This window comes from Aspergillus melleus, assembly GCF_016097325.1.
Source record: "Aspergillus melleus strain CBS 546.65 chromosome Unknown contig1, whole genome shotgun sequence".
Lineage (NCBI taxonomy): Eukaryota > Fungi > Ascomycota > Eurotiomycetes > Eurotiales > Aspergillaceae > Aspergillus > Aspergillus melleus.
In genome coordinates, this window is record NW_025763370.1 from 2926259 (window position 1) to 2936221 (window position 9963).

At 52.8% G+C, this 9963-nt stretch overlaps 4 protein-coding genes across 4 annotated transcripts; 1 reads left to right on the forward strand and 3 right to left on the reverse strand.

Moving 5' to 3' along the window:
- Nucleotides 1–595: 595 nt before the first annotated feature.
- LDX57_001031 (uncharacterized protein) lies at nt 596–1546 on the reverse strand (the record flags this gene model as incomplete). The annotated part of the gene is made up of 1 exon (XM_046082672.1): nt 596–1546. One exon carries the CDS (start codon nt 1544–1546, stop codon nt 596–598), a length of 951 nt encoding a protein of 316 aa, XP_045938629.1.
- A 429-nt stretch (nt 1547–1975) lies between these two features.
- Nucleotides 1976–3613, reverse strand: LDX57_001032 (WD40 repeat domain-containing protein; the record flags this gene model as incomplete). Its single annotated transcript, XM_046082673.1, has 1 exon — nt 1976–3613. One exon carries the CDS (start codon nt 3611–3613, stop codon nt 1976–1978), a length of 1638 nt encoding a protein of 545 aa, XP_045938630.1.
- A 789-nt stretch (nt 3614–4402) lies between these two features.
- Nucleotides 4403–5676, forward strand: efg1 (Efg1 domain-containing protein; the record flags this gene model as incomplete). Its single annotated transcript, XM_046082674.1, has 2 exons — nt 4403–4760; nt 5033–5676. 2 exons carry the CDS (start codon nt 4403–4405, stop codon nt 5674–5676), a joined length of 1002 nt encoding a protein of 333 aa, XP_045938631.1.
- A 1047-nt stretch (nt 5677–6723) lies between these two features.
- LDX57_001034 (F-box domain protein) lies at nt 6724–8886 on the reverse strand (the record flags this gene model as incomplete). The annotated part of the gene is made up of 1 exon (XM_046082675.1): nt 6724–8886. The coding sequence occupies one exon, from the start codon at nt 8884–8886 to the stop codon at nt 6724–6726; it is 2163 nt and encodes a 720-aa protein (XP_045938632.1).
- Between the last annotated feature and the right edge of the window lie 1077 nt (nt 8887–9963).

A 9963-nucleotide genomic window follows, 5' to 3' on the forward strand; every position in this document is an offset into this window, starting at 1 on the left:
AGAAGGCTTCCAGGTGTACGGAGGTGTGCACCAAATATAATCAGACTGCCACTAGTAATATTCAACGCGAAGTAGAAAGAGTTGGTAAAGAGTAGATAAGAACACTTTTTTGGGTCATATTAGTGCCTATAACTTTACACAATAATCACCTAAAAGAGTTCTATTTACTACTAAAATAAACTTTTTTGGCTTAGAGGAGGCTTTAATATGTAGAGCAAGGATGGATTCTTCCCGGGTGTCCGTCCGTAGAAGACACAGGGGACGATTGTAACCCTACCCTCGTAGAGCAACATAGATAGGTACGGACAGATCAAGACGTCTGCTTAGATTGTATATTATTAAAGAAACAAAGCACACCCCAAGTCTCCTTCCTACTACCTGCTAAAAACTGGGTATATCAAAAGAAAAACCAGATCCCACCCTACCTCGCTACATCAACGTAAACAAACAAAAAAAAAAGACCGAACACAAGACACGCATGCCAATGATCCAACATAAAGAAAAAGAAAACCAGGAACAGGAGCAGAAACATTAAAGAGATATAAACCAAAGAAAAGACAGTTCTATAGCCTGCGAACCCCAGCTCCTATCATCACTACCGATCACAAATACAGCTACATTCAGCAACCGGACAGACTTTATGCTTGGCGAACCATTCTCTTGCATGGTGTGCATGGAATCCATGGTTGCAGTTTATGCAGAACACAATGAACCGACGCATCAGCTCTGTCTCGGTGGGTCGGCGCGGCTCCTGTCCTGCATCGGCTGCAATGGAAGCCTTGGACATGGGATCGGGTGATCCTAGCCACAGGGTGCAGACGCCGCAGCGAGGCATGTGTCGACCGCAACGGGGACAGATCATGCCGGACATGGCGGCCGTGCCGAGGGGGTTTCCAGGGGTGGGATGGACGACTTCGCCCGTGGCCGAGGGGGAGAGTTGGGAGGAAGCGTCGTGCTGGGTGAGAGGCCGCGTGCAGTAGTTGCAGGTAAGGCTGACTTGTTGTCGGGGCGGCTCGATCAGTTTCTGCCCGTCCCAGGTGACGGCGAATTTGCGGGATCCGACATCGAATCGCGCGCGCTCGAGTTGCAATTTCCAGGAGTTGATTTGCCAGCGGTAGGCTTCGCGCCAGGTCTCGAAGCGGGCTCGGTTCGGGTGGTTATTAATGAAGCGCGGGACGCTGTGGCTCATGGCGAGGACGGGGGTTTGGACGTCGTTGAACTTATTGATGTATGATTGGAAGAGGTCCATGGCGGAATGGCCAAGACCGGTGAGAACGATACCTTCGATGTCACCTTGCCGAATGGCTTCTTCGGTCGTTTCGTTTAGGTAGGGCGTGAGTTCGTCGTCGGGTAGCCACCGCAGGGCCACCTCGATGCGATACTTTAGAGGGAGCGTCGTCTCTTGGATGACGGACTTCCAGTCTCCCTTGCTCACCAGTGCCAGGATAGCCCGTGCATAGGGATCCGTGAGCTCTTTGGCAATCTCGGCGCATGTGTCCTCCCAGTCGGAGTCGGTGTCACCTTTAGCAGCGCCTGCAATCGCCATAGCAAGCAGCTTATGGGCCTGAGTAGGCGAATGACTGCGCAGCGCCAGATAGGCCAGCTTGGCTTCATCCTGAAAGACGGCAAGGGCAGCTGCTTTGGTGTGCTGATTCTCGGCCGCTAATGTCTTCACCGTGTCCTCCAATTCACGGTGGGATTGTGCTGCACCACAAAGCCGGAGGCAAAGTCGGCGGTGCTCTGCATAATCTGTTTCGCAGCCCTTGGTTTCAGGCAGGTGCAGTGTCTCTCGAACCAGGTCTACAACAGCCTCGCTCACGTCGGAGCTGCTGTCAGGGCCAACTCTGCGATTCTCAAGACTCTCGCCTTGAGGAGTCAGTAAAAAAGATCATTGATGAACCAAATCGATCATGAACCTTACCTAAATCATTATTCCATATATCCCACACACCAATGTAACTCAGATCCAAGTCATTCATAACCATCGAATCATTAGAAGAGTCAGAACGTGCCCCTGAATAGTAGAATTAGCACTGCTCATCGTTAATATGATACCACACTCACGTTGAATCCAATCCCAGAACCCCGGAAGGCAGGGATCATCCGCCACTATTCTCTTATTGCGCGCGTCATCAAACAAATACCCTTCTTTGCACCGCATCCGGTTCACGGTGAGCAGCGTCAACGCCTCTTCAGCCGTCAGCGACTCGCCCGACGTTCCCAGGGACAGGGCACGCTCGCGTGCTTCCCGACTTGACAGCGGTTTCGTGGAGTTATTTTCCGGGGCCACCAGACGACTCTCACGAGACACATCTCCGGTTTTGTTTGGGTTTGGCAGGATGCGGTCCTGAAGGCTTTCAACCACCTCCGAGATGCTTGACCCCGAAGTCAACAAAGGGCCTATAACTTTGAAATCGGACTCGTCGTCGGAATTTCCACAGATCAGCGAGCCCTGCGAAGATAGACGGACTGGGGGCGGGGGCGGTTTCGCCGTCGCGATACTGATCTGACCGTTGCCAGATAACGTGATGGCGCTGGGCTCATTGGAGGCACTCATATTGAGGAAGTCGAAAGACACGACTCGTTCGGACTCCGCATAGCCGCGCGAAGAATGATTGAACGGGCCGTAGACATCGCGAACGTGTTTCGTGTAGATCTGCTCGGGGTAGTTTTTCAAAGATCCCTGACCGAGAGTTTCATCCATCGACGACCGATATTCCTCGGATAGGTACTCCTTCGCGATATCGTAGGTCTTGAAATGGCCCGTGTTTGCCAGAACGCCCAGACACCCTCTCTTCGTCCTCGAAAACCGAAGACTCCATATCGACGACTTTGGTGCAATCACATTCGAAAACTCCAGTGCCGGTCCAGGCTGGCCCGTCTCGACGGCATTCGCAGGCCCCACGCCAGGCGACGTATATCGCGAACCCACGCGACGGTCCCAGATACAGATAGTCGGATCATTCGACGTCAAGCACGACGCAATATAGTTCTCGTCCAGCCAATCGATGGCCAGATTATGCACACAGCGGGTGGGGAACTGCAGCGACGGGTTTCCCGGTCCCTCACGCAGGTCATAGATACGCACATATTGTCCCTTGACCCCGGTGACCAACGTGTCGGGTTGATCCCGGAAGAACTTCACGCTGGTGATGGGCTCAGAGCTGGCGAGCTTCCGCAACGGCTCGACGTAGCCCTTCGCGCCCTTCATGGTCAGCCGCTGACTCACGTCCCAGATATTCAGACAGAAGTCATTTCGCACGCGATCCAGGCCGGCGGCCAGCAAGCCATGCGTGCTGAACGCGACGGCATTGCAGTACCGCTGGTGGCGAATGGGGAAGGAGAACGACTCCTGGGACTCGCTGTTCATGCGCAGGATGGTCGCGTCGCCGGACGACTGGCCCACCGCCACGAGCGACTCGTCGACGGGCGACCAATCGAAGGCGCGAAAGGCAGGCACTTTCGTGTGCGTCGACAGCACCTCATGATCGAGTGTTTGCCCGTCGAACGCGGTCACCCTGCACAGTCGGAAGGCCTTCCCCGTCACGTCGACGGAGAGAAAGCGTTGCTCCGCAGTGGTCGAAGATGGAGACCAGCGAATGGCCGTCTCCATCTTTTTTTTCCTCTTGTCTGTGGGTTTGATTGCTTCTGTTTCAGATTACTTACATATGCGGCACCTACACGCGCGCAAGTTGGGCTTTTCCCTTTTTGTTCTTGTGTTTCAATGCTGTTGGATAATATTTCACTTCCTGTTTGGGCTGCTGCGGAATTAATCTGACTGGTTCGCCGCCTTAGGTTTTAAGTGGAATTGATCTGATGCGTCAAACAACCCAGCAGTAGCGCCAGCCTCTTACCAGCTTGCGCAGCTGGATCGTTCAGGCAGTGGAGCGCATCGTAGGTAGCAAGCAGCGGAAGTAAGTGCGGATCGGGATTGGATTTCAGGTGACGGTGAAAGTGGGCGTGACAAATGGCAGAGGAATTGTCAAAAGGGTTGCATTCGCAAGCCGGGATAGCCCGGTGTCGTTCAAATAGAGACTTTGTGAAAAACAAGTAAGTGTAGTAAAGTAGAGTCAAAGTAGAAGTCGAGAGAAGTCCAAGAGAGCGAAGGCACCTGATCGCATCCAGTCAAGGAAGTGTAATTAATCCTCAGGCCAACACCGACCTCCGGCCCTCTGATTGGCTGTGGACGGGGAATCTGGGGGTCTTTCGGGCCGAGTCTTGATCCGACCGAATATTCTATCTTTCTTTTTTTCTTTTCTTTTCTTTTTTTTTTTTTTAGGAAGTCAACCAGCAACAATTACACGACAGCAACCATTCCCCTACTCTCCCTCCCAACCCTATCCTCACCACCCCCTCCCCTTCCCCAGGGAATCTTTAATCGGGTCCTCTCCCCCCTTCCGCCATGCCGCGTGACTACTCCCGATCGGCATCCCCCGTGTCCCATCCCACCAAGGACAGAAACTATCGCGATCGCAGCGACGCCCGTCCCAAGCGCAAAGACCGCGATGGCGCCGACGACGCCGCCCGCGCCCGCAAGAAGATTCAGATGCCGCGCAAAGAAACCAACTATCCGTCGGTGAACGAGCTGAAGAAACGCATCCGGGATGTCAAGCGGCTGTTGAACAAGGTCGATCTGCCGGCCGATGCACGCATCGTGCAGGAACGAGCGTTGGCCGGGTACGAGAAGGATCTGGAGGATGAGAATAACCGTCGGGATCGGTCGAAGATGATCAAGAAGTATCATTTTGTGCGGTTTTTGGGTACGTTGGACACTCCCCCTGGCTCTCTCCCATATCATCAGTTCTCAGAAAACGGTCCCTCAAAAGCAACGACCGAGTTTGTTGGAAGTTTCAGAAGATGTTTGCATATTCTACGTATTTGCTACTTCAGAGCCCCCATCTAGGGCCATGAGACAAAAAATCACCACATGCCTGATGGACTTCCAACAAACTACCCTTTTCACTTCATCACCTTTTTCCCAATCAATCAAACCACCCATGAGGGACGTTAAACTAACCCACAACGCTCCCAGACCGAAAAACTGCCACCAAAGACGTCAACCGACTCCTACGCCGCGAGAAAGCACTCTCCGAATCCTCCGACCCAGCCACCTCCAAAAAGACAAAACTAGCACAGAAGATCCACATCGCCCGCGTCAACCTCAATTATACCATCTACTACCCCCTCACAGAGAAATACGTCGCGCTGTACGCGAAGGTCAAGAAGGAGAAAGAATCCGCCACTGCAGACAGCTCGTCGAAAGACGACGCCGCGGAGGATTCAGGAGACGACGCTGGCTTCAAGGCTATTCATGCTTCGGCGGCGGATAAGCCGGCGTTGTGGCATACAGTCGAGAAGTGCATGAAGGATGGGACGTTGGATCTTCTGCGGGATGGGAAATTATCGTCTGCGTCGCCGTCGAGGGAGGAGGGGAGTGGGCAGCAGCAGCAGCAGCAGAAAAGTTCGAGTTCGAGTCGGCAATCGGAGAAGAACAAGAACACTGCCAAGTCGAATAACAACAAAAAGACGGACTCGAAGAAAGACAAGACACCGAAGACATCGAATCGTGGCGCTGCTGCGAATAAGAAAACTGAGCGCGCTTCGTCCAAGGTGGTCGTTCATGAGAACAACGATGATGATGACGACGCCAGTGATGGAGGGTTCTTTGAGATGTGAACCAACAAAATCAAAGAAAAAAAGAAGTTTCAACGAGTCAGTCCAGCGTCAAGCATTTTCGGGAGTTGGTTCTGTTTCAATAGCATGGGGTGTTTGTTTATTATTCTTCTGGCCTGTTTCCTGTTTCCTGTTTTACATCTAGATAACCTACCTAGCATACTTACTACGTACTTCAGGGGGGTTGATCCCTCGACCGTCGTTTCTGCGATACCCAAATACCATTGATATTTTCATCTTCTATGTCTCTTTTGTCGATTTCAAATCATCAATCAATTGTGTCCCTACCGTAGATAGATATAGTTACACAGTATGCCACCAGAAGAGAGACACTAGTAAACTAAAGAAGATTGCACATCGAAAGATCAAACCAAATCAACTCAAACCAAGCAATGCTGGATCTAAATAAATGACCGACTATGCAAGCAAGACCCTGCCCGAAGACCAAGAAACAAAAGACACAAGACTCCAAGCTTCGCGATGCATCCGTTCCTTCTAACGGTAGAAATGAAAGATATTGATCCTGATCCTGATACTGATACTAACCGGTCCAGCTTAGCTTTCCGACCTTCGCCTGAAGCCAATAATAAATCGCTTGATAAATCCGGCTCCAAAAGTACGCCGAGTCCTAGGGTGCTAGCAGAGCAACATTAACAAAATCAGACCCAGGTTCAAATCCAGATTGAAGATCTCTGGAGGTAGGTAGGTAGGGAGTTGAGACATCGGTTAAGTATGTATGGTATTTCAGCGCAAAATGTCAAATTGTTTTCAACAGTTTCGTCATGTCATATCTCATAGCATGCTCGCAGGAAAGACCTGGAGCGATGCTCTTCAGCATTCCAGCATGGCCAGCATTGGGCTGACTTTTCATGTTTTAGTTGTTCTGATTTTCTCTTCTGCTTGAGGTCACTTGGACACTTTCAAGTCAAAGTCAGGGTTCCTGAACCCGTAAACAAGACGCCTGCAATTTTGCGTTGAAGAATTTCGCTGGAAACGCGCACAATAAAAAAAAAAAGGGCGACAAAAAGGTGAACGATGAGGTTGATTCCGTCACATGATCGCACAGGATCCTCCACTTTGCGCTCGCCTGCGTCGGCCACCAAGGCCCCCAAATGCACCGTCGTCATCGTCATCGGCATTGTAGATTCTCTCGGCCTCACGCGCGCGACGTCGTCTACGCCGGGCACCCGCGCCGGCAACCCCGGCTTCTTCGGTGGCGATCATGTAGTCGGCCCATTTCCGATCGAGTCGGCTTGCGGCGGCAAGATCGCCGCGCAGGACTCGTTTGTTGTGCTCGTCCACGGTCATCTGCCAGCCATAAAAGCACTTGAGATGAATGATCTCGTTGGGATACACCGGGGGTGGAGGCGGAGGGGTGATCGAGGACGCAACCATCGTCGTAGAACCTCCATTATGGCTGGGCAAGACAGCCTGCGCAACCACGGAGAGGGACGAGAGGGATTTGCGGGAGCGAGGGATATAGGCGTTGCTCGATAAAACCTCCCTAGCCCCCGCCCAGGTAACGTTAGCGCAATCGAAGACGACCAGGCGCAGGCCAATTTGGGGAAGGTTCTCGTCGTAGCCACGTTTCCGGACACGATAGCTGGCTTCCATCAGGGTAAGATCCGAGACTCGAGTGTTGTCCATTTCCACCGTGCGAAGAGAGGGGCAACTCTTGACGATTGGAAGCATGCCGATATCTCCCAGGCTCTCGCAATAACTGATGTTGAGGTGTTCAAGAAGCGGGGCACAAGGCGACTTGGCGAGTTCAATGAGAGAATTGTTCGTGATCCTCTCCAGGTCTTCGAGTTCGATGTGGGTCAGACGGGGCGTGGTTTGCACAACAGCCATAATAGACTCGTCGCTTAGCTCGGGGCACTGAGAAAGCTGGAGACCCTCGATATCGGGGATGTTGAAGGCAAGAGCCTTGACGCCATCATCCGTTAATTCCGGGCACTGGTGGATATCGAGGTGCTTGAAGCGACGGGGAGGTACGACGGGTCTTTCGAGGAGCAGGTCCATTTCTGGGTCGAGGCCATAAACAAGAGTCTTCAAGAAGTCGTCTGTCAAGTCCGAGCGGCTCATGATTAGACGCTCCAGGGTATTGCGCTCGAACAATACCATCGCAAAGTCCGTGTCGTCGAACCCGCGGATTTCGCTAGCTCGAAGATCCTTCAGCTTGGGGCAGGCCTTCACGACCCTCTTCAGGCCGGTAGTATCCACACTCGTACACCAAGACACGTTCAGGATCTCGAGTTGCGGACAGGACTGGGCGATGATCTTCATGGCCGAGTTGGTCACGCCCGCCAAGCCGGAGAGGTTGATGTACTCGAGGCGAGGATTCCGTAACAGGAAGTAGTGAATAGAGGTCTTATCAATGCGACATCCCTCGAGCGAGAAATTGACAACGTTGCGACACAGGTCGGTGATACGCTCGCCCTCGGACTGCCACTTGTCTCGCAATTGGATACAGCCTCGGAGGTTGAGGTCTCGCACAAACGGGCCGCCGGCAGCGATCAACTTCACCAGGCCCTCGCTGGGGATGTCGCGATAGTAGTCGGTCGTGTCCACCTTGGACCACAGCTGCCCGTCGTAGCACATTTTGTTCCAGGCTTTGGAGACGGCAGAGCAGCGAACAATTTCTTTCGGAGTTAGATACTGGAAGATGAGCATTCGGAGTTCCTCCGGCAGACTTCCCCAGAAGTCGAATGGCTTCTTCGGCTTGCGGGTCGGCGACGAAGAGACATCCAGGGCATCACAACTTAAGGGAGACCCGCGGCGGGATGCCGGTCTCATGTCCGTCGGCAAAGGGACTGTCCTGTACTGGGTCCCGTTCGGAGAGTCGGATCCCACGAGGCGGAGTCGGGCATTGCCATCGGGAGTCTCATACTGGCCGGCAGACTGACCAGAAGTCATGGGGCGGACATTTAGTCCACCATAGAGTTGAGAGGAGCTTCCATTGCCGAGGCAAGGGGTGTATGACGATTGGGAGAGAGAGACGCAGGATAAAGAGGCTTTTCCGTCGCGGCGGTAGCCCGTGGAGGCCGAGCGACCGCGGCGAGTCAAGCTTGGGGAAGACGAGATACGCTGGAGACTTTGCAGCAATTTGTGCCGCCCTTTGAGTTTAGGGGGTCGCTCCAATGGAATCTGACCTGTCGAAGAGGCCGGACTCACCGGGGATACTCCCCTAGGAGACGTTCCAATCGCAGCCATGACGGAAATTGGCGGTATGAGACCACGCGAGCTATTTCAAGCCCGGCCCAGTATATTGTTCGGATAGTATCGGCAAAGGGACCAACTGCCTTGAGAATCGGCGAGTTCTAAGTGCCTCGACCGGGGAAGAGAATAGTGCTATCGACGACGAACGGCGGGTTTCCGCAACGGTCCAGGATTCAGACGCTCATGGTGTTCGCTGTCGACCGAGCCGGGGGTATACTAGTAGGGACCGAAGTACATACAAAGGGCACTCGCCCGACCAATGCGCAAGGACGCCGAAACTCCGTTCCCGCAGGCGAAAGAACTCAGAAAAGGTCGAGAAGGAGGATACGACTGAGGGAGAGGGAATCGAGAGTCAGCCGGGAGGGAAAGGAGGGTCAAGCGACAGAGTTCTGGCGGTGGTGGTGGTATCTTTCGGCTAAGAACTGTAACAATTGTACCATGGGACCCGTTGACCGCGTAACCCGGTAGATGCGGGAGAGTCCAGCAAGGACTAGAACGATGAACTTTGTGAACGTCACTGGGTGATCGAGAGGACAGCGATAAGGTACACGATGAATCCAAGCAGATGACAAGCCCAAAAGGTGACAGGGGAAAAAATCAGACAGAGTAAGAATAGAGAGTTGGAGAAAGAAAGAGATAGGCGGAGGAATCACGTAAGGCCGGGGCTGGTGATTCGGTCAGCCGACAAAAGCCAGAGCCGTCGGACTTGAACTGAGCCACGGCGGTACCTTGCTGAGAGTGATGAGTACTCCGTACTCACTCCGTAGTGCCTGATCGAGAAATAGTCTCGGACGAAGAGTCGGGGGAAAGAAGCAGCCAAGGGAATAAGTGAAAGCGCAGAGGGAAAACTAAGGAAACTAAAGAGGGCGCGAGTCCTTATCGATTAGCCTCCACTGCTGCCCCACTTTTGGCGGGACTTTCAGTAGAATTCGAGGGTATTATTATAATATTCTTATAGCATTGAAGGAAGATTCATCTTCAAAAAAAGGGTCTCTCCTCCTTCATGGATTCACAGAATCCCAGATCAATGTCACCGTCAACCCTCACGATTGATCCGTTGCATCCGACTGT